This window comes from Schistocerca piceifrons, chromosome 7 (genome assembly GCF_021461385.2).
Source record: "Schistocerca piceifrons isolate TAMUIC-IGC-003096 chromosome 7, iqSchPice1.1, whole genome shotgun sequence".
Classification (NCBI taxonomy): Eukaryota; Metazoa; Arthropoda; class Insecta; order Orthoptera; family Acrididae; genus Schistocerca; species Schistocerca piceifrons.
In genome coordinates, this window is record NC_060144.1 from 209,779,815 (window position 1) to 209,804,659 (window position 24,845).

The 24,845-nt window shown below is 41.3% G+C and overlaps 2 protein-coding genes across 5 annotated transcripts in view; one reads left to right on the forward strand and one right to left on the reverse strand.

Moving 5' to 3' along the window:
* Nucleotides 1-5,886, reverse strand: part of LOC124804599 (eukaryotic translation initiation factor 3 subunit M) — a 59,507-nt gene extending 53,621 nt beyond the window's left edge. The window contains exon 1 of the mRNA XM_047264791.1: nt 5,739-5,886. Coding sequence (XP_047120747.1) covers nt 5,739-5,783 — 45 coding nt within the window. The 5' untranslated portion in view covers nt 5,784-5,886. The remainder of the gene's footprint in view (nt 1-5,738) is intronic.
* A 118-nt stretch (nt 5,887-6,004) lies between these two features.
* LOC124804597 (cysteine--tRNA ligase, cytoplasmic) overlaps nt 6,005-24,845 on the forward strand; it is an 83,312-nt gene continuing 64,471 nt past the window's right edge. Inside the window, exons 1-3 of one of the 4 annotated variants that reach the window (XM_047264787.1) lie at nt 6,005-6,160; nt 6,680-6,858; nt 21,438-21,780. In XM_047264787.1, the coding sequence (XP_047120743.1) occupies nt 6,098-6,160; nt 6,680-6,858; nt 21,438-21,780 (585 nt within the window). In that variant the 5' untranslated portion in view covers nt 6,005-6,097. Of the gene's footprint in view, nt 6,161-6,253; nt 6,415-6,541; nt 6,560-6,679; nt 6,859-21,437; nt 21,781-24,845 lie in introns of those variants that run through there. The other 3 variants (XM_047264788.1, XM_047264789.1, XM_047264790.1) reach the window with 3 other exon arrangements.

The following is a 24,845-nucleotide window of genomic DNA, read 5'->3' on the forward strand; positions in this document are numbered from 1 at the left end:
CACTTTCAAGAAATAGCCCTCTGCATCTTCCTGGGTATCAAGGGGGCCTTTAGTAACACAACCTTCGATTCCATGGTTAGGGCAGCAGAAGTGCATGACCTAGGGACCACTATGTGTCGGTGGACTAGGGCCATGCTTGGTGGAAGGAAGGTGAGGCCACCATGATGAATGAAAAGATGGTAATTAACACCACTAGAGGTTGTCCACAAGGAGGAGTTTCATCCCCTTTATTGTGGAGTCTAATGGTGAATGAACTCATTGAGGAACTAAATCCCAGACAATGGTTTTGCCAAGGATACGAAAATGACCTTGTCATAGTATTACCTGGCAAATTTACTGACAAAGTGAGGACTATGGCACAAGGTGCACTGGACATAGTGCAAGACTGGTGCATTAAACAGGATCTAAGGGTTAATCTTAAGAAGGCTGTTGTGGTACCATTCATGATGAAGCATATCCAAAACTCAAGTCGGAATCTAAAGCTCCTCGATGAAACTCTGCCTTTGAAGGGGATAGTGAAATATCTAGGGGTAACCTTAGATGAGAAACTAACATGGACCCCTCAAATTAAGAGCATCTGCTCGAAAGTGAAAGGTAAACTTGTGGGTACCAGAAGGGCTTGTGGCAAAAACTGGGGCCTAAGTCCCAGTGGTATGCCCTGGATATACACCATGTTGGTTAGACCTAGGATCTCCTACAGGGCCATAGCACGGTGGAAGAAGGTAGAACAACAGGTTGCAGCTAAGGAGCTTGCTAAGGTGCAGAGACTGGCCTGCTTAGCCATAACAGATGGAATTAGAGCCAAACCAACTGCTGGGATGGAAGCCATGCTGGCCATGCCTCCACTACACCTTTGGGTCAAGATGAAGGCAGCAGCTGGTACATACAGACTCAAAACTGGTAAAAACTGGATCTCATTGGGATATCCAGAATCATACACTAAAATAGTGAGTAAGGTAAATATAGGAATGGCTGGGGAAATGTCGGCCAACTACATAAAAACTCCCAACTGCTTCAACAAGCCTTACAATATAATAATTGGAAGCAGGGAGCAGTGGAAAAAAAAAAAAAAAAAAAAAAAAAAAAACCTACTTCGACACTGTACAGGGGACATTTTCTGGTTCACTGGTGGATCAAAATCACATCGAGGTGCTGGGGCCAGGGTGTACGGGGTTCTGCCAAGACTGGAGGGGTCGACGGAAGCGTCCGGTCCCATGCAACGACTTTGATCCGTGACGTAAGGGTGTTATGTGTGACGTCATGATGGCACGGAGTTTGGTTTGTGAGTGTGGTGTGTTTGTAGATGTCACCGTGTTGTGGTTTGTTGTGCTCTCTGGTGGTATGTTCAGGGTTTTCGTTTCTGTGGTGTAATGGGCTCAGTTTGCTTTTGCTCATTATCCAGAATTATTTGAGTGTCAGCTGTGTTGGTAGTGGAATTCGTTTCAGTGAGTTAATTTTGTGTGAAGGTTAATTTAGTGTTGTTCGCTGTACATCGTGTGGTAATTTTAGTAAAATTAATTGGTTGTTGTTTTTGTTCAGGAATGGATATGACGAATAAAATTAACAGTGCGCAGGTCACAAGAAGTGTTCGATCCCAATGTGTGGCTGTGTATGTTGATATTGGTATCGGGATATGTTTTTGAGCTATATATGCCACGGGAAGTGTTTGATCCTAATTTATGGGATCGGGAGCTGCTGTCGAGCTATATACGTCAAGTGAAGTATCCGATTCCAGATGATTTTGTGTTTAGTGGTATTTGGGGAGTTTTGTGATGCCTGTTTTTTCGTCATTTTGTGTGGTTTTGTATGGGGGTAGGTGTCTAAATTTGTTTATATTTAGTTTGCCCACACCCAAAAACAACCCATTTCCCGCACTTGTCCCGTTAGTGTCATTAGGCTTTTTGTGGAAAGTGTGTGTGTGTTTTTCGATGTATTTTCGTCCTCATAATGTGTACGTACCGACTTTATATGCGCCATATTGGAATCGTGGTTTATGGTCGTTGTGACATCATGGGTCAAAGCAGATGGGCGGGATCGGACGCTTCCGTATTTCTCTCTAGGAAAACTGGCCTTGGTATTCCAAGCTGAAATTAATGCAATAAAGGTGTGTATGGTGGAGAATATGCACAGGTGCTACAAGGACCGTAGCATCTATATCAGACAGCCTGTCAGTCCTGAATTCATTGGCCGCTCCTGCAACAAAATCGAAGATTGTTGCAGAATGTCATAGGGCTCTGGTCGAGCTAGGAGGAATCAATACAGTAAACCTAGTGTGGGTCCCTGCCCACTCAGGGATTGGTGGCAATTAACAAGCCGACAGATTGGACAGGATGGGGGGCAAAGACTCCATTCATGGGACCGGAACCTGTCCTGACAATCAGTAAGACTATGATCAAACTAGCACTATGGAACTGGCTTAGAAGACAGCACTTAGAATACTTGGACCAAGGTCTTTAAACAAAAACACAGTAAGGTAATGATGCCAAAGCTGTGTTTTAAAAGAAGCCCTGTAAAACTGGGCTTGAGCAGGAAAGAGATTTAACTCATGGTAGGACTGATGACTGGTCATGGGAATTTCAAAAAACCACCTACATACAATGGGTATAGCAGAAGATGACCCTAAATGTAGGATCAGTGATGAGAGGGAAGAAACTGCATCACACCTAATCTTCTAATGCATTGCATTGGAGAGCAAGAGGACAGAATTTTTGGGAAACTAGACCAGAAGAAATTGTGTCTAACAAAAAACTGTTAAAGTGACTCGTTGCACTAGTGCCTATCATGTCATTACATAAACATGACAAACAGAAAATACATATAAAAACAACAAAATCACCCTCCAAAAATATAATTAAACTAATGGGATAAGTGCGGGAAACTGGGGGTTTTTGGGTGGGCACAAACTAAATATTAACACATACAGACACACACCACGACACCAAACCACACAAAACAATGACATAAAAACAACACAAAATTCCCACATTCCACTACATTTACAATATCCACAGGAATCAGTCACTTCCCTTCACCTCTACAGCTCACCCGCAATTGCTGATACCACAAAATAAAAACCAACACCACCCAAAAATAATAATCAGACCGTAACTATCAATACCACAAAACCAACAAAAATTGGAATCAAGACACTTCCCTTCACCTATATAGGTCAACAGCTCAAGATACCAAAATGCATCTAAAACTAAAAAATTGGAATTGGATACTTTTCTTAAGTTACATATCAACCACAAGTGACAAAACAAATTCCCAAACCCCACCCCCTCAAAACACAAATCCGCCAACAAATAAAAATTAGAAAATAAACAAAACTTGATCACACACTACAACTCAAAGACAATTGCAACGAAACAGATCCTCCACAACATAATCATAAAACCACCATCCCCCTTCCCCACCCATAAACATACCAACAACCTGCCCCATCCACCTTCCCCTGCCACATACAAAAGCCCCTTAACTAACCACCCTTGGCCTATACATTTTATTAACAGCCCACGAAAAAATGCAATACTCCTCAGGGATGCTCTTCCGTCAGCAATATTCATTTAAATAAGATTGCACATTAGAAGAGCACTTCTTCCCCCTCCCTATGACTGATTTAACCGCCCCCCAAAAGCCCCTCTACTGTATTAGTACATGCCCCAGTCTCTTAATTCATGAAGTCTAAACTATGACTGACAACTAAATGATCATAACCCCTCTTCCCCAACCCCCTATACGATGAAAAAGCGTCTGAAAGTACCACACTCCCCTCTATATCCTCATCAATTAATACCACCAATTCCCTCTATGTACACCCCTCCAAAACCCTGGAAACACAATCTGCATATCCCCTCCCCTGAAATAATGCCCCCCCCCCCCACACCCATAAACTAACCAGAGACTTACCCCTGCCGTATTTTCTCTTCCCAAACTGTGACTTCTACCTCGACCACCATCCACGGCCCACCCAACTTACCCCTGTAATTAACATATTCAGAACAAACTTCCATACAAAAAGAAAACCAATCTAAAACTGCCCTTTCATTCACATCAGTCTCATGCACACAAAAACTGATGGAGGATATGTAAAAAAAATAAAATATCAAAACTATCTCCTTCATGGCCAACCTAGACTTTTCGAACCAGGTACCACAGCTAATGGAGCGTTAAAGGTTATCCCTTCGGCACCGCCACATGTAGGCTTAACAGTCCCTAGTCCAATATGCCAGAACTCTGGCCAACCGCATATTCTCTTTATAGACACTGCACATGACTATTTCGGTCACCAGTCCAAACACCTGCAAAAAACTTTATGAGGGACATCATCTCATCCCCCATCTCAGCATGCAACCATGAACTGTTGAATTTCACTTTCATATACACACCTAACACAAGTAGCCACAAAATAAACGCCTTACCGCTCGACAAACAGCAAACCAATAACACCAATCGACACTGCAATCACAAAAAAACATTAATTGTTAACTCACTGAAACCAATTTCCATTCTTCAATCACAGCCAATACCAATTAATTCACACTGTGACCAACAATGCTCAAATGAACGCAATATGCCACGTAACATGCGTACCATTCACACGCCATCAGAGGACACCACCAACCGCACCAAGACAACATCTACAAACACAACAAACTCAAAGTAAACTCCGCACCATAAGACAACAATACAACATCTACAAACACAAACCAATTCAAACTAAACTCCGCACCATCATGACATAACACACCACAACACCTTTATGTCATGGGTCAAAGCTGACTGGTGGGATCGCATGCCTCCACCGACTCATCAATCGATACCCTTTCATGGAAATGTAGATAAAAGTATCACCTATAATTACAATTCCATTTTGTTCTTGCCTGTCTTTTCAAAAAAAGAAATTCAATATAAATATTAAATATATCCGATAAGAAACTATGAATGTGCTGAGCTGCTTTCAAGTTTTTAATAGTTAATTGTAATCTCAAATCTCTCCACTGACATTCTTAAAATCTGACTAAACAAAAATTTTTCTCTCTGCACAAGAGAAACCACCTGTTTCAAATCAAATGCCATTCACATGAACATGAAGACAGGAATATACTTAAATTTTGTAGAAGGCGTTTATAATTTCTCTCCAAATAAACATTTTCTCATTGGGCTGTAAACTAGGCCCAACCTACCTCATAAACAAAAAGTTGAAGTAGGTTTACTCTCTAGTAGTCATCCCATTAACATAACCAGATGGACTGCATATCACGCGCGCAAAAAAAGGAAGGTATGCCACTGTAAAATTCTATTGTCTGGTTGCTGAACATGTAAATTATCTGATTTCCATCTTAACACTTGTCACACCGTGAACTCTTCTCTGGTTGTTCACATTAGCCAAAGAACTATATACAGCTGTCTGAGCAGTTGCTAATAACTGTGCAGTTTCGCTAGATATTAATAGTTTATTTTCCCTAATGAAGATATCATCTTGAGTACAAAGGGTGTGTGCAAAAATTTCACAGTGAGACAGCAGATAACTCAAATTACACAAATGTTATGTTTAGGGGTCATATTATTTGTCGTGATCCTGGTCTACGGGGGAAAATGATTAACCTAATAAAAACCTTAAAAGTTTTATTGAAACACGAACATGATTTGCCACATGTCATTGTACACTTCATAACATTTACGAGTTTGGAACATAATTACATAACCCATCAATAGTTTAAGAGAAATACACTTACTTGATCATCAAGCGACAAGTCTGTGAATACAGGAACATCAAGCATTTTGGCAGCTGTCGAACACACCTCAATACATTCCTCAACCCGACACGGCACACGCTTTCACAACCAAAGATCAGTCTTGCCTCTTGCGGTCTTGAATTCACAGACATACATATGTCCGTGCTCGGTCCTCACAGATGTGCGCTTTTGTACTGTCCAGTTGTCGAATCTGATAAAATTATAATAGTGTACCGATCGTTGAACCGCAGGAAAAACAGCAAGCAATTCTGCAAAGCAGTATAAATTACATATAGCCAGATCAAATGTAATGAAAGAGCAAAGTTATAGGATAGCTACCGTTGTTTTTTTAAAAAAATATGTTGGTAGCCGTGACTGCCATCAGTGCAAACTGCACGGTATACAGCGAAGACGGAACGAAAGTAGGTGTATGTTGTTGTGTACAGTTGTTTAATATTATACTGAATGTATAGTAGTATCCTTTTGTCATTTTTTTCGTTATCAGCGACGTGATAGTTGATATCAGAGTGATTGACAACTGTTCTTTGTCTTATTGGGAGGTTGTACAACTTCCGCATGTAGTGTGATGAGCGACTGACTACTAATCTTGCGTCATGTGTTCATGTGTTGCGCTGACGTTACTTTTTAGGTATTCCGATAACGTCTGGGAAACGATGTATGAGTACTTAGTATTACGTATATTGACAGTATTGATCTACACCTTACTGTGTCAACCACCTCCATAAGTGTAGGCGTGCTGGGTGCGACACATCTCAGCTCATACCAGAGCTTTGATCGTTTTCCGTGTCTGACGTATAGTAGTATGCTTTAGGATCTGAATATTGAATTAAAAGAAATTAATTTGCCCCTGTCGAAAAGAGAAATAGTGTAACAAAACCTGCGTAGCTACCGAAATATAACGACATTCTTATTCCTTGCAGATGGCTAAACGCACTCAGCCAAATTGGAAACCACCAGAACTTGCTGAAGGGCCAAAATTAAGGCTTTACAACAGCCTTACAAGGCAAAAGGAAGTGTTCATACCTCAAAATGGACGGGAAATTAAATGGTATAGTTGTGGACCTACGGTCTATGATGCATCGCACATGGGCCACGCCAGGTAATTATAGAAATTTTGTACAGATGTTCAAATAATTATTACAGACTCAAGGGGGCCATCATTAGCACAGAAAGGAATGAGATACATGGGTATATATGTATAACGTACAGGAGCACATTAAATATTATGTACAGATAATTTTGTAGAGTTGAACTGAATTAAAAAAGTAGTAGGCCCCACTTCTATTTATCATACTCAATGTTTTTAACAACATCCTCTACTTCACTGAGGATTGTCATCACAATAACTCCTAAATTTGAAGCTTTTGTTTAGTTTACAATTGGCTTTAGCACTTAAGTACAGTAATGTGAAATCATTACACTGCTTTGCATGTGCATTGAGGTAAATGTACATTTTTGGCTTCTTTCCCAGATACCACTCTCCATGGGATCCATGGAAAGTGACTATTGTAATTTAGTGAAGAAATTATGTGCTCGATGAGAGATGGAAAAAAGAAGCAGCTCACACTTTATACCATTTAAAAACTTGCTAATGTTTTGAAATTTCCACATTGCTTGTGTTAGATTTCATCTGCACAGCAAAATGATTCCCAACATTCACATAAGATAGAATTAATCATATAAATCTCTACCAACTTTCACCAAGCTGATTTTTGATAAACAGGTGATGTAGGTTATGTATCCAATTTTAAATAATAGACACTGATATCACATACATCATACATTTATTACCAATGTGGTCAATATTTACTAATAAAACCCTCGCGTCTTATATAAGCTGATAGTGCTGTAAATATAATTTTGTCATTTAACAAGAGTTAGCTATCAGACAGAAATCTGCACAATATTTGTAATAACAACACTTTGCCGTCCGCACATTTCGTATCAATGTATTCGCTTGGTGCCAGCAACGCTAATTCGTATTACTTGGCTTGTTGGCAGCCGTTCTGGACGTTATCAGGAGATTATAAATTGTTACATTTTACTGATCTCATTGTTAGTTCTCATAAGTTCTTCGTCCTGTTTCCCTACTTTCATGAAATTTTGAAGGCATACATACATTCATAAATAAATACAAAATTTGTTTCATATGTTTATTTATTTGCATTGTCTTTGGTACTTAGTATTTCTCTTTCATATGATATGCAGCAAAACAGTCTCCGAGATGTAACGCAACTCCACAAGACTTGCACGTGTGTGTGTGTGTGTGTGTGTGTGTGTGTGTGTGTGTGTGTGTGTGTGTGTGTGTGTGTGGGGCAGTGTCTTCGTTTTTGTTTATTTATTTTGGAAATACATAGGCCTATTAGTTGGTGTTGCTTTATGTGACCGGAAAGTCTATCAACCGGATCATGATGTGACATATGCGATGTAGTGGCAATCTCCAAGTTTTGCTTTGCGCATTCATCATAAATAATTGTATTGTCTCTTTAGTCTGCCATGATGAAAGAGCACAAGTACTTATAAAAACAAAACAAAACTTGTTGATGTTTGTAACGTATTGTTACCTAAACAAAAACCAACAGAATGCAAAAGATACTAATGTGCTGTTGCCGGCCGTTGCGCGATACTATGCTCGCGACACCACTGTGTTTTCGCTGGCTGTTGACTGCTATTTTGTGCACGACGCTACTGTGGTGTCGCCGGACGGCAGAGTGATAACAGTGGAAACTGCTAGCTACATTAATTTATTTAGTGTTACTTTATTGTTCTGGACTCGCAGATAGTGCTAATTTCGCTGATCATTCAGTAATGTTTGGGTCAATTCTAGTGTGTGATTCCAATTCTTCATCTACATCTATACTCTGCAAATTGCTGTGAATTGATTTGGCAGAGGTCACATCCCATTGTACCAATTATTATAGCTTCCTCCTGTTCCACTCATGTATGGAGGGCATGAAGAATGATTGTTTGGATGCTCCTGTACGTTCTGTAATTAATCTAATCTTGTTCCTTCAATCCCTATGTGATCAGTATGTAGGGAGTTATAATGCATTGTGAGAGTCATCATGTAAAGCTGTTTCTCGAAACTTGTTGGTAGACATTCTTGGGATAGTCAACTTCTATCCTCAAGAGTCTGCTAGCTCAGTTTCTTCAGTGTCTCTGACACACACACTCCCTCGTGTCATGTTGCCCTTCTCTGTATTATCTGCTTTGAACTGTGAGGTCACACATGAGGTCGTGAGTTTGATGCAAAGGATGTAAGCAGTGTGTTATTAAACGTTTTATGTGATTGTCTTAGTAACTGATGTAAAATATACGATTTGTTCCAAATAAATTGCCATTTTGAAGGGTGTGACTATGCAGAAAACTAAGAGCACAGCTTAAACTGCTGCGAGTGAGAGTATTAATTCTCACAAATAGTTGGCTTCCCCCCCCCCCCCCCCCCCCCCCCCTCGAATATGGCAAGATTTCTTTTAGAATTTTTTATTTTTTTTTAATTGCTGTGTGTGCTTGAGCTGTAAAGGATGTCCCAGGAGGAATAGTCAGTATTCAGGGATATAACAGGAGCAGTCGTCTGAAGCTCTATTCCTAATGGTTACCAAGATAAACATATTTAATGTGCACTGTCATTTATTTACTCTATTATTCAGTATACTATTAACTTTATACATGTACAACAGTTCATAAACATTAAACATACATTTTACAAAGCTTGAATTGAATAACTACATATTTTTAACACATTCACCTCTAAGCAGTATTGTACACATCAAATTGCAGTGGTTCTACAGTTCACAATAAATTGTAGTGGCCAGGGGGTGAGTGGGGCTGCTGTGGCTGGAGACAGAGTGGCAGGTTCTGGAGGTGGTTGTGCTGGGGAGGAGTAACTAAGAAAACTCTTACTGCAAGATATAACATCTTTTATTTAGTCTTGAGTTACAAATGTTGAAGTGCTGCGTTGCCTGTATATATGCCCCCTGTATATGCTTGGTTTACTGATGGTGCTTTGCCGTTCATATTGGAAGGTTGCGGCGGCAGGATTTCCTCTGCTGCCTAGGTTCTGCTGGGCTAACACTGTTTACCCATTTGGCAGTGTGTGCCCAAGTTAGCAATATGTGGCCTTGAGGGAGCAGTGCCAGTGACATGAACGTCCACAGAGTTCTCATGGGCATCCACCATCACTTGTGTGGCTGCATGGTATCAGTACTGACCTGGCTGTGAACTGCTGCTCCCCAAGGCAGGAATTTGGTTGCTACTGTGTAGCCTGGGTCAGCTCAATCATTATGTACACAGATGAGACTTAGAAAGGCGAACCGGTCTGGTGGCTGGCCCTTGATGTGGTGGAGACTTGTGTGGACCCAATATCGTGGGGGATGCTGCCAGGCTTAGCATAACTGCTAGAATTGGAGGGCATTTAAAGTTATTAATAGCAAACTTGTTGTGCCAATACACTGTGTCCAGGCTTGTATAGATCAATACCTTTGTGTTTCAATGATGTGGAAATGTGCTGCGGGCCAGTTCATACAGGGTGTTTCAAAAATGACCGGCATATTTGAAACGGCAATAAAAACTAAACGAGCAGCGATAGAAATACACCGTTTGTTGCAATATGCTTGGGACAACAGTACATTTTCAGGCAGACAAACTTTCGAAATTACAGTAGTTACAATTTCCAACAACACATGGCGCTGCAAGTGGTGTGAAAGATATAGAAGACAACGCAGTCTGTGGGTGCGCCATTCTGTACGTCGTCTTTCTGCTGTAAGCGTGTGCTGTTCACAACGTGCAAGTGTGCTGTAGACAACATGGTTTATTCCTTAAAACAGAGGATTTTTCTAGTGCTGGAATTCCACCGCCTAGAACACAGTGTTGTTGCAACAAGACGAAGTTTTCAACGGAGGTTTAATGTAACCAAAGTACCGAAAAGCGATACAATAAAGGATCTGTTTGAAAAATTTCAATGGACTGGGAACGTGACGGATGAACGTGCTGGAAAGGTAGGGCGACCGCGTACGGCAACCACAGAGGGCAACGCGCAGCTAGTGCAGCAGGTGATCCAACAGCGGCCTCGGGTTTCCGTTCGCCGTGTTGCAGCTGCAGTCCAAATGACGCCAACGTCCACGTATCGTCTCATGCGCCAGAGTTTACACCTCTATCCATACAAAATTCAAACGCGGCAACCCCTCAGCGCTGCTACCATTGCTGCACGAGAGACATTCGCTAACGATATAGTGCACAGGATTGATGACGGCGATATGCATGTGGGCAGCATTTGGTTTACTGACGACGCTTATTTTTACATACCTGGACGGCTTCGTCAATAAACAGAACGGGCGCATATGGGGAACCGAAAAGCCCCATGTTGCAGTCCCATCGTCCCTGCATCCTTAAAAAGTACTGGTCTGGGCCGCCATTTCTTCCAAAGGAATCATTGGCCCATTTTTCAGATCCGAAACGATTACTGCATCACGCTATCTGGACATTCTTCGTGAATTTGTGGCGGTACAAACTGCCTTAGACGACACTGCGAACACCTCGTGGTTTATGCAAGATGGTGCCCGGCCACATCGCACGGCCGACGTCTTTAATTTCCTGAATGAATATTTCGATGATCGTGTGATTGCTTTGGGCTATCCGAAACATACAGGAGGCGGCGTGGATTGGCCTCCCTATTCGCCAGACATGAACCCCTGTGACTTCTTTCTGTGGGGACACTTGAAAGACCAGGTGTACCGCCAGAATCCAGAAACAATTGAACAGCTGAAGCAGTACATCTCATCTGCATGTGAAGCCATTCCGCCAGACACGTTGTCAAAGGTTTCGGGTAATTTCATTCAGAGACTACGCCATATTATTGCTACGCATGGTGGATATGTGGAAAATATCGTACTATAGAGTTTTCCAGACCGCAGCGCCATCTGTTGTTGAAAATTGTAACTACTGTAATTTCGAAAGTTTGTCTGCCTGAAAATGTACTGTTGTCCCAAGCATATTGCAACAAACGGTGTATTTCTATCGCTGCTCGTTTAGTTTTTATTGCCGTTTCAAATATACCGGTTATTTTTGAAACACCCTGTAGATGCATGACCTTTCTGCAGTGTCAACATAATTGCCCAGTACGGGGGTTTTGTGGGGTACAAACAAGCTTGCTTGCCTTCGCACCTCCTTGCTTGCTTCACATGCGGCTGTAATGGAGGTACTTCTCACCTGTACTGGCCAAAATTAGCAACTGCAATACATTTCTCCCATTTATGGAAATACACAAATCCTGGGTCTGAACCCATGACCTTTCTGCAACAGAAGATTTCACATACATAGTTATGTCATATATTATTTACAGTTTTACTGTTAAATTAAGCAACAGAGCTCAGAAGTCCAACATTCCCCCTACAGTTATTACTCCATCTGCTCACCCATCCATCGTTATACTACTACACAAAACCTCCATCCTCTTTTGAAGCTACCTCATAAGCATTAATCATTCAAAAGCACTAAACAACTATTTATATGAATATCTAATCATTGCACCCTTATGGCATCTTGTACTGTAAGTGGTCATTTTAATGCCACTCAAGGCCTCTTGTCTTTCGAATCACAATTAATTGTATACTACAATACTGCTATCTTATTACTATACACAGTTTCTCGCATCCCTTGTACGAAAGGTTAACCAGTTCAGTGGTATCTGATGCACTGGAGGATCACATCGGCGAGTGGTCCTCTGCCTAAGGTAGACAAAAGCTGCACGAAAGACACACAACACCAAAACAATGCCTGTGGCTGTGACACTTATTTTCTTGATTGTGTACTGCTGCTCCTCCCAATATTGCTTTGTGTATGATAGCATTTGCTCTACTGGAATGTGTCCCGCTTGTGTGCTTATTAGCCAATTTATGGGTAGGATCAGGGTAGACTGCAACATTTCATTCACGCAGGTCAAATTTCTGACTAGAAGGATAGCTAGTGGCTTCTCTGGCCAATTCATCTGCTCCTGTGTAATGTTTAATTTGGTTTCCTCTGTAACAGAGGCTGACAGATGGAAATGTCTGTTGTCACAGTCTGTTATGTTAATAATTATTCCATTCCCATGCAGTTCTAAATGTTAAGCTCTGCAAGTCAACCTTGCTTGTAGCAGTTCACTACTGCCACTTCTACATCTACATGATTATTCTGCGATTCACATTTAAATGCTTGGCAGAGGGTTCATCGAACCACAATCATACTATCTCCCTACCATTCCACTCCTGAACAGTGTGCGGGAAAAACGAACACCTAAACCTTTCTGTTCGAGCCCTGATTTCTCTTATTTTATTTTGATGATCATTCCTACCTATGTAGGTTGGGTTCAACAAAATATTTTCGCATTTGGAAGAGAAAGTTGGTGACTGAAATTTCGTAAATAGATCTCGCTGCGACGAAAAACGTCTTTGCTTTATTGACTTCCACCCCAACTCGCGTATCATATCTGCCACACTCTCTCCCCTATTACGTGATAATACAAAACGAGCTGCCCTTTTTTGCACCCTTTCGATGTCCTCCGTCAATCCCACCTGGTAAGGATCCCACACCGCACAGCAATATTCCAACAGAGGACGAACGAGTGTAGTGTAAGGTGTCTCTTTAGTGGACTTGTTGCATCTTCTAAGTGTTCTACCAATGAAACGCAAGCTTTGGCTCGCCTTCCCCACAATACTATCTATGTGGTCTTTCCAACTGAAGTTGTTCGTAATTTTTACACCCAGGTACTTTGTTGAATTGACAGCCTTGAGAATTGTACTGTTTATCGAGTAATCGAATTCCAACGGATTTCTTTTGGAACTCATGTGGATCACCTCACACTTTTCATTATTTAGAGTCAACTGCCACCTGCCACACCATACAGCAATCTTTTCTAAATTGCTTTGCAACTGATACTGGTCTTTGGATGACCTTACTAAACGGTAAATTACAGCATCATCTGCGAACAACCTAAGAGAATTGCTCAGATTGTCACCCAGGTCATTTATATAGATCAGGAACAGCAGAGGTCCCAGGACGCTTCCCTGGGGAACACCTGATATCACTTCAGTTTTACTCGATGAATTGCCATCTATTACTACGAACTGCGACCTTCCTGACAGGAAATCACAAATCCAGTCGCACAACTGAGACAATACCCCATAGGCCCGCAGCTTGATTAGAAGTCGCTTGTGAGGAACGGTGTCAAAAGCTTTCCAGAAATGTAGAAATACGGAATCAGCTTGAGATCCCTTGTCGATAGCGGCCATTACTACATGCGAATAAAGAGCTAGCTGCGTTGCACAAGAACGATGTTTTCTGAAACCATGCTGATTACGTATCAATAGATCGTTCCCTTCAAGGTGATTCATAATGTTTGAATATAGTATATGCTCCAAAACCCTACTGCAAACCGACGTCAATGATATAGGCCTGTAGTTCAATGGATTACTCCTACTACCCTTCTGAAACACTGGTGCGACCGCGCAATTTTCCAATCTGCAGGTACAGATCTATCGGTGAGCGAGCGGTTGTATATGATTGCTAAGTAGGGAGCTATTGTATCAGCGTAATCTGAAAGGAACCTAATCGGTATACAATCTGGACCTGAAGACTTGCCCGTATAAAGCGATTTGAGTTGCTTCGCAACCCCTAAGGTATCTACTTCTAAGAAACTCATGCTAGCAGCTGTTCGTGTTTCAAATTCTGAAATAGCCCATTCATCTTCCCTGGTGAAGGAATTTCGGAAAACTGTGTCCAATAACTCAGTTTTAGCGGCACAGTCATCGGTAACGGTACCTTTGGCACTGCGCAGCGAAGGTATTGACTGCGTCTTGCCGCTTGTGTACTTTACATACGACCAGAATTTCTTTAGATTTTCTACCAAATTTCGAGACAATGTTTCATTGTGGAACCTATTAAAGGCATCTCGCATTGAAGTCCGTGCCAAATTTCGCGCATCTGTAAATTTTAGCCAGTCTTCGGGATTCCGCGTTCTTCTGAACTTCGCATGCTTTTTCCGTTGCCTCTGCAACCACTTCAGTAATATTTACGGAATAAATCCAATGTGGACATGCTAGCTGGAATTAGTCATGGTTCCAGGATGTCACGTGATCAATCCTGACCTACTTTACATAAAGGCAATAACATCTTGCATGTTTAGATTCCCATATGCAACACCTGGGTCGGGCAGATGGGAACCCTTGCCTCTGACAATGTAAGAATTTGGTTAGCGACATCCCCATGTGACTAACACCACCTACGATCAGGACAAATGTCCGCAAGGATATCCACTTTTATGGGGATGCATGTATGTTGTCATGTTTGAACCTGACACAATTGTTGATTGTTAGAAATGATATTAGTGCATATAATTTTGCTGGATCTGTCTTAATCTCAACTGCTGATAGGTGGTAATACAGTGGTAGATTTGCTTTGTCTGGTTCAACTAAGAGTTCCTATTCTGGTGGCAACTCCTGCACTGTCTACATTCTTATCGAGAACTAATCTGCCATTAACAGAGCTGGACAGAGCTGCCCGTGTGTCACATGTAAGACTGCTTCTTGCACCTCTGTTACCATTATCCTAGCATTCCATAAGCTATCAGCTGAAGACTGCAACAGTCCCACCGCTGACATTCTCTTATCCAAAGTATCTACCCGAGCCTTCATAACTTCGAGGTCCTAATTTACAGTATTTTTGGCATTCTCATCAGGTGCTTTATCTCTGTTGCTAACCTTCATAATACCTGTGTGTTGTTCCAGGCTTGTTAACTTTGTAGTATGCCAGTCCACAGTCGCCTTATTCCTCTTCGCCACATTACTTACTCTCTCTATTGTATCATTCAGTTACTGGATGTCACCAACATCCACAGTTCCAATAACCGCTTTCAATAACCTACCCCATATGTATAATCCACGTCGCTGTACAATACGTGACACTGCTTCCATTATCTGAGTCTCGCCTCATTACACATTTCCCAAGCTTTCAGTGTCAGTTTCAGTGCCCAGTATGGCTTATGAATACTACATTCTCTTGCCCTGTGGAAAGTACTCCAGTTTCCAGTGGTAGTACCCACAGTTTATCCTCTCTGCTCCTGATGAAGTAGTGTAACACTAACAGGGAACTCCCATCACTCCACTCCCTTTTTTGAAATGTCTGCCACCTCATAGACATGCCAAAGAAAATGCAATATTATAACACAAAACTTAAATTATTTTCTCCTATTTCCGTGGTCTAAATCTGTATGGATCCCGCAGAGGTTGTGCCAGGTCTCCCTGCTTCCCCAGCTTTCTACTACCCATATCTTTACCCTCAACAGCTGACGACATGTGCATTAACTCATCTGGAGTACCCTCAAACAGCTTCGGACATCCAATATGAACAGTAGCTGTGTGAGTCGGTAATTGAAGCTTGACATGTAGTGGTGGTGATATTTCAGTTACCTGATATAGCCCCTGATATTGAATTACAAATTTCTTGGTTTTACCTTTCAGAACAGAGGGGTTAGCCACTGACTGACTTTGTACTATGGTACTCTGCTCACACGATTTCCCAATTTCTCTTGTTGTTCTACAGCTCTAGTGTTTGCTCCTTGAACATGCTTCCCGACTTCTGTGTTTTAGCAGAATCCCTGACTCACTCCCCATCCCTGCCAATTCTTTGCTAAATTTTGTCAAACAGTGATGACACACGCCTCCTGTAAACTACCTCATATGTTGATAGTCCTGTAGTAGAATGGCCTCTTGCATTATATGCGCTTATAACGAAAGATAAGTATACATCCCAGTCATTATTGTGTGAGTTCACATAATATCTCAACATCCTTCAGGCTGTGCAATGCACCCTCTCCCTCCTAACCTTATCCTAAGGGTGCAGTGGACCTGTCCTTAACCTCCTAACATTTAACAAATTACACAGCTGCATTAATGAATCCTACGTAAAGTTTGTCCCTTGATCTGTAATCGTGGTTTCTGGCACCCCAAATTTAAGCACCCAACTGTTCACCAATTCTTGCACTACCATTGCTGCCTATTGATTAGGGACTGCAACCACTTCCAAATATCTATAAAAAATATCAATAAAAGCCAGCACAAATCTATTCCTGGCTGGAGTCCTGTTGAATGGCTTGAGGACACCCATTCCAGTCTTTTGGTAACCTCTGCAAAGTTATCAATTTACGGCTCATATCTGCCTGTTGCGCCCCTATACACAACCCCTCTGGACAAATCCGCATCTTCTTTCCTTGACTTCCACCAATAGCTTTCCACTACTCACTTATTCATTGTTCTACAATCCCCATGCCCTGATAGTAAGTGATCACATGCATCTTTCAGCACGTCCTCCTTTAGCTCTGTTGGCACTAGTACCTGCGGCCCCCAATCTCATTGTCTTACGCAGCAATCTGTTACATAAAGCGAATTGTTGCTGCAATGCATACAGTTTACATTCCATGTCAGCCCAGTGTGCTGCTTGCCATTACATACGTACATACTTACATTCATTCATACATTAATCTTTGTTCCATAGATAGACACGACATTTTGTAATGATGTGGAACGTGTCACTTTAACGTAAGTTTCCTTTACACAAGTAATAATTAATTAATTTTTGTACACAATTACTACTTCATATCTAAGAATTCATTTATTGAGTAGGAGTAGTTGTCATTCAGAAATTCTTTTAACTTGCTTTTAAATGTTGGTTGGCTATCTGTCAGCTGTTTAATACTATTTGGCAAATGACCAAAGATTTCTGTGACAGCATAATTCACCTCTTTCTGTGCCAAAGTGAAATTTAAGCCAGTATAGTGAATATCATCCTTTCTTCTAGTGTTGTACGTATGCACTTCACTGTTATTTTTGAATTGGGATAGGTTGTTAATGACAAATTTAATAAGTGAATATATGTATTGCGAAGGTACTGTGAATATCCCGAGTTCCTTAAATAGATGTCTGCAAGGTGATCTTGGATGGGCTCCAGATATTATTCTGATTACACACCTTTGTGCAATGAATACTTTCTCTCTTAATGACGAAAGGCCCCAAAATGTGATGCCATATGAAAGCAGTGAATGAAAATAGGCATAGTAGGCTAATTTACTGATATGTTTATGACAGAAATTTGCAAAAACCTTAATAGCATAAATAGCTGAACCTAACTGTTTCAGCAGATCATTGATGTTTCATCCAATTCAATTTATCATCAATGCAAACGCTCAGAAATTTTGAGTATTCTGCCTTAGCAACAGGCTTCCTTCTGTTCATAGTCTATATTCATGAATGGTGTTATGCCACTTACTGTACAGAATTGTATAAACTGAGTTTTCTCAAAATTTAGTGAGAGTCCATTTGCAGAAAACCACTTAATGATTTTCTGAAAGACGTTATTTGCAATTTCCTCAGCTGATTCTTGCATCCTGGGTGTGATTATTATACTTGTATCATCAGAAAAAAGAACTAGCTTTGCATCTTTGTGAATATTGAGTGGCAAGTCGTTAATATATATTAGGAACAAAAAGGGACCCAAGACTGAACCCTGTGGGACACCATTCTTATCTGAAGGCTGACCGATCCATCGTCATTCTTCCAGCGGACAAGGGTTCCACAACCGCGGTACTTGATCGTCAGGAGTATGTGGCTGAGGGACTGCGTCAGCTTTCAGACAACACCACATACAAAGTTTGCCAAGGTAACCCCATTCCTGATGTCCACGCGGAGCTTCAAGGAATCCTCAGAACCTTAGGCCCCCTACAAAACCTTTCACCTGACTCCAGCAACCTCCTGACCCCACCGGCACCCCGCACCCCTACCTTCTACCTTCTTCCTAAAATCCACAAACCCAATCATCCCGGCCGCCCCATTGTAGCTGGTTACCAAGCCCCCACAGAACGCATCTCTGCCTACGTAGATCAACACCTTCAACCCATTACATGCAGTCTCCCATCCTTCATCAAAGACACCAACCACTTTCTCGAACGCCTGGAATCCTTACCCAATCTGTTACCCCCGGAAACCATCCTTGTAACCATTGATGCCACTTCCTTATACACAAATATTCCACACGTCCAGGGCCTCGCTGCGATGGAGCACTTCCTTTCAAAATTTTCCCCCTAAGGTAAGTCTTCCCGCTCCCGGGATTGGAATGACTCCTTACCCTCTCCCTTAAAACCCACATCCTTTCGTCTTTTCCCTCTCCTTCCCTCTTTCCTGATGAGGCAACAGTTTGTTGCGAAAGCTTGAATTTTGTGTGTATGTTTGTGTTTGTTTGTGTGTCTGTCGACCTGCCAGCACTTTCATTTGGTAAGTCACATCATCTTTGTTTTTAGATATATTTTTCCTACGTGGAATGTTTCCCTCTATTATAATTTTATATATATATATATATATATATATATATATATATATATATATGTTTGTGTTTGTTTGTGTGTCTATCGACGTGCCAGCGCTTTCCTTTGTTACAAAGATGATGTGACTTGCCATACGAAAGCGCTGGCAGGTCGATGGAAACACAGACACATACATACACACAAGATTCAAGCTTTCGCAACAAACTGTTGCCTCATCAGGAAAGAGGGAAGGAGAGGGTAAGACAAAAGAAAGTGGGTTTTTAGGGAGAGGTTAAGGAGACATTCCAATCCCGGGAGCGGAAAGACTTACCTTAGGGGGAAAAAAGGACGGGTATACACTCGCACACACACACATATCCATCCACACATATACAGACACAAGCAGACATATTTAAAGATTGGCTTTTCTACTCAGTTTGTGTATACTGTGGTGTGGTAGATTGGAAAGTGATCCAGTATTCAAAACTAATTTTGTATCCAAACGCTACTTTTCGGCACTGTATTCCTGATCAAAATCCTATCTTTTGTCCACCAACCCAAGTCTATATTACACGCAGTTTTTTCGAAATTTTCCCGAATTTCTCCGTCCTCTAACGTGTTTTGGCAGCAACACAACCACCTAACCTTTGTGCACATCGTCTACCAACCCAAGTCCAACATAGCAGGTCTTTAAATATGTCTGCTTGTGTTTGTATATATCTGTGTGTGTGTGTGTGTGTGTGTGTGTGTGTGTGTGTGTGTGTGTGTGTGCGTGTGCGCGCGCGTGTGTATACCCGTCCTTTTTTCCCCCTAAGGTAAGTCTTTCTGCTCCCGGGATTGGAATGACTCCTTACCCTCTCCCTTAAAACCCACTTCCTTTCGTCTTTCCCTCTCCTTCCCTCTTTCCTGATGAGGCAACAGTTTGTTGCGAAAGCTTGAATCTTGTGTGTATGTATGTGTCTGTTTGTGGTAAGTCACATCATCTTCCACGATTCACAGAATCAAAAGCCTTTGAGAGATCGCAGAATATCCCAATGGGTGATGTTCGATTATTCAATGCATTTAATATTTGATCAGTGAAAGCCTTTCTGAAAATCAAATTGACATTTTGTTAGAACTTAATTTTTACAAGTATGTGATGCTACTCTCGAATACATTACTTTTTCAAGAATTTTGGATAAAGCTGTCAGAAGTGAGATTGGGCAGTAGTTGTTAGCATCAAATCTATCCCCTTTTTCATGCAATGGTTTAACAATAGCTTATTTCAGTCTATCTGGAAAAATGCCCTATTTCACTGAGATACTACATTTGTGGCTGAGAATCCTACTTATTTGTTGGGAACAAGCTATTAGTACTCTGAAACTTCTTGGCAGATTAAAACTGTGTGCTGGTCCGAGACTCGGGACCTTTGCCTTTCGCCGGCAAGTGCTCTACCATCTGAGCTACCCAAGCACGACTCATGCCCCGTCTTCACAGCTTTACTTCTGCCAGTACCTCGTCTCTTACCTTCCAAACTTTACGGAAGCTCTCCTGCGAACCTTGCAGAACTAGCACTCCTGAAAGAAAGGATATTGCGGAGACATGGCTTAGCCACAGCCTGGGGGATGTTTCCAGCATGAGATTTTCACTCTGCAGCAGTTTGTGCACTGATATGAATCTTTCTGGCATATTAAAACTGTATGCCGGACCTAGACTCGAACTTCGGACCTTTGCCTTTCGCGGGCAAGTGCTCTACCATCTTTCTTTCAGGAGTGTTAGTTCTGCAAGGTTCGCAGGAGAGCTTCTGTAAAGTTTGGAAGGTAGGAGACGAGGCACTGGCAGAAGTAAAGCTGTGAGGATGGGGTGTGAGTCGTGCTTGGGTATCTCAGATGGTAGAGCACTTGTCCGCGAAAGGCAAAGGTCCTGCAGATCACTGAATTTTTCAATTCAGCAAATGTCTGCACACCTCTTGGTCCCCCTGTACATCTGATGTATGCTTTGGCTTCCCCTGCCAACCATAATTTTGTCCCCTATAGTAATTGATCTAGTGGCCACCCCAGCAATACTAGCTGTAATTGGTGATGCATTTGTCTGCATGCAAAACTTCTGAATAGAAGGGGGAATTTATATAATATGAGAATTAGTAACTATCCATAAAAAAACAGGGGGAGGGTCATTCGTTGACTTATCATATTTTGTATGTGAAAGTGCTCAGCATCTATATGTTCTTCTAGTATTTTAACCAAAGCAGTAAATGTGGCTGTTGGTACCATTTTTAAACATTTGTCATTGCACACAATTTGCATTTATTTTGAACTTCTTTATTCTATGTTAACAGTGAAAGTATGCTTACCAGGTTATTTGTGTTTCAGGTCATATATCTCATTTGATATTCTTCGCCGTGTACTCTCTAATTATTTTGGGTACGATGTGAAATATGTAATGAACATTACAGATATTGATGATAAGATTATCAAACGTGCTCGTCAGAATTACTTGTATGAACAATATGAGTCTGAGAACAAAGAACTTCCACTAATACTGAATGATGTAAAGGGAGTGATGGAACAGATGCAAGGGTGGGTTTCTGCTGCAGAAGATCCTGATCGAAAAGCAATGCTTGAGAAAATGCTTTCTCGTATGAGTGATGCAGTAAGTGATCTCGAAGATGCAGTGAAAAGAAATGACAACATTGCCACTCAGGAAGCACAGAAAGTAAGTAATAGACAGCAGTCTTGTGTGATGATAACATAATTACACCATACATAGTCCCACATTTTGGTGATTTCACACCTCTTTGTGCATATGAGACATCTTTGTGTTGGTGACTTTCTTTTATGGATTTCCTGCTACCCTTCCTGTGATCTAGAGTGCTGGAAAACTTTGCTTTCTGAATAGTGTACTGTTATTTCCTCAAGCTGTCCATGGGAGTATATTTTTGGGTGTCTGGGTGAGAGTGTGAATGTGTGTACTTTGCAAAAACAGACATAATGTCTTATGGGATAACAGCAATCAGTGATTTTATAATGTTACTTAAAATCCCTCTTGATTGCAAATTTTTTTTTATTATTCATATGACCGGTTTCGGTTCATTCAGAACCATCTTCAGATCTGATATTACAGTTACAGAAGTAACCAGTCCAAATCCAGCAACTTTCACATGCTACGTCACATGATGTGATGTGACGTAGCATGTGAAAGTTGCTGGATTTGGACTGGTTACTTCTGTAACTGTAATATCAGATCTGAAGATGCTTCTGAATGAACCAAAACCGGTCATATGAATATAAAAAAAAAAAAATATTTCCAATCAAGACGGATTTTAAGTAACATAATGCGTGTACTAATACTAGAAAAAGAGTTAGAACTCGAAAGCTAGTGTGAATGCTGTTTTCTGTTAGGTGTGTCTTGTGTTCAATGCATCGATCTGCTATTGATGACTGGTTACCTTTCCCTTATTTTACTTATATTTCCTCAAACTGTTATTTCTTGTTTATTATATAATTATTAATTATGGAAGTCAGTGTTTTTCTTAGTTTTTGACATGCTCTTTGCAATAAGTCAAGGCAAAATAATTGACCATTACTAAATTTACTCGTCAGAGAACTGAGTGCATCCACTGTAAACAGTGGTAAGGAACAAGTCGGTGAGCTGCTGTTCGGAAACAAGATTAATCTAAGATTTGGCACAGTATTAAATTAATTTTAGAGAGCAACTTCTTGCAGCATGTAAACAGTGTTAAGGATGGCCCTTAACATTTCTACCATCACCCTGTCTTGTAAATTCATGTCTTATGGGAAGGGGACACAACTTAAGGTTGTTTAGTTAGTTAAATAAATATTCACATTTACCTGATAGCAACAATTTTTGAAGTGCCTTTGCACTCACAAACATATTCGAGATCTTTATCTGAATTGTAGTTATGTCACATCATTCTCAGATTTATAAAAATCTTCCTGAAAAGGATTTTCCTGGCCTGAACACTGCATGCATTACCACTGCTGGCAACAGTGTTTATGGCACTTATCTCTGTTTACTTGTACACTTTCTGACCAAGCTGCCACTAGCAACTCAAAACTCGCGACACAGCTGCCATATCTCAGTTTATTGTGGAGCTATTAATTAATATGAATAATACAAATCATTCCCTGTGTTTTATAAGCAAGCGTTCCCTACCATTGTTCATTGTTTACAGCAGAGGTCTTCTGTTCTGTAGCAACGTAATATTGAAACTACAGAGAAATGAGCAATATTTGAAGTACACACTTTGTAATATACATGGCCCGATCGCATTAATGTGACCATCACCTACGTTTAACATCAGCGTGCAATATGAAGTGTGTTGTGGGACGGGTGGTGGCAGGATGTGGGGAATAGTGCAATCTGTGTTGTAATGCAGAAACGGAGTGATTTATCTTATGTCCAAAAGGGCATCATCATAGGCTTCCAGCCCAAGGGTGGAAGCCTTTCCAAAGTGGCTAAGTTTGTAAACTGTTGGCGTGCTGCTGTGCATGGCAAAAGGGCGCTATCAGAAACTCACCAGCAGAACTGTGGTTCAACACGGACCGTAGATGACGGGTGAGCAACGGCTGTGGAGATGTGTATGGATAAATATATGTGCAACTGTTAAGCAGTTGACCACTCAGATTGACCAGTGAGCTACCAACAGTGTCTTCTCAATGACAATTCAGTGAACGTTGCTGCGTATGGGCCTCTGCACCAGCTGCCTGGTTCATTCGCCCATACTGACTGCTGTTCATCGGTCATGAAGGCTGTAATTTGCACACCAATACCACATCCACTGAGTGGTGACTGGTGGCATTTTCCACTTCTTTTACTACAAGGATAGTACATTCATTGTGTGGGAACACGACAGACAAGTGCCGGATGAGTTTCTGGATTAATTAAACAGTGCCCATCAAAATATTATTTTCATGATAGAACAAGAAAACAGTGACAGTAGATGTTTTCCTTTTCTGGATATATAAGGAAGAAGGCTGACAGTATGGTGGGTCATACAGTTAATGGGGAGAAGACCTACAAAGACCTTCATGGAACAAGCTACCACTATCCAGCACAGAGGCATACCGTGCTAATCACCCCGGTACGTAAGGCATGCATTGTATGTGACAAAAAGTCTCTGTCAAGCTATACTACCTGAAGGAAATATTCTGTAAAAGTGGGTACAGTGAAACTGAATTAAGAAGAGCGTTCAAGGAAAGATAAGATGCAGCTGATTCGGAAGATGAGGAAGGAGACAAGGCATGCTTTTCCATAATGTAGAGTTGTTCTCACCCAAGATCTGCGTGGAAAATGTGACAACATAGCTACCCTCTGACCACTGATTTAGGTGTAAACTAGTCTTGGCTCTGTGAAGAACTCACTGATAATTAACATTTCAGGTATATACTGTAGACACTGGTGTTAAATTACTCTGTTGGGTGGTGGAGTTGGGGTACTAGTGGTCAGGAAGGTCTTCAGCTCTCCACCCAGGGAACGATTGCAGCAATGTACTGGCTAGGTGTGACATTCAGTCATAAAAATAGTATATTCCTTTATTTTGTATCAGACTACATCAGTTGTGATGAGTCTAGGCAGCAGTTAGCACACCCAAAGTGCTGGCTGGACTTGATTGGTGAAGTGTGCTCATGCCAGCAAGCAGCCTCCTGTCAAGCCAGTGTGTAACCTTAAGTGGCCACCATTCCAGCGGTGTAGCACCGTATCAGCTTGCAGACCTTTGGTCAGTGCTGTGTTACCACATACTCTACAAAGTTAGTCAT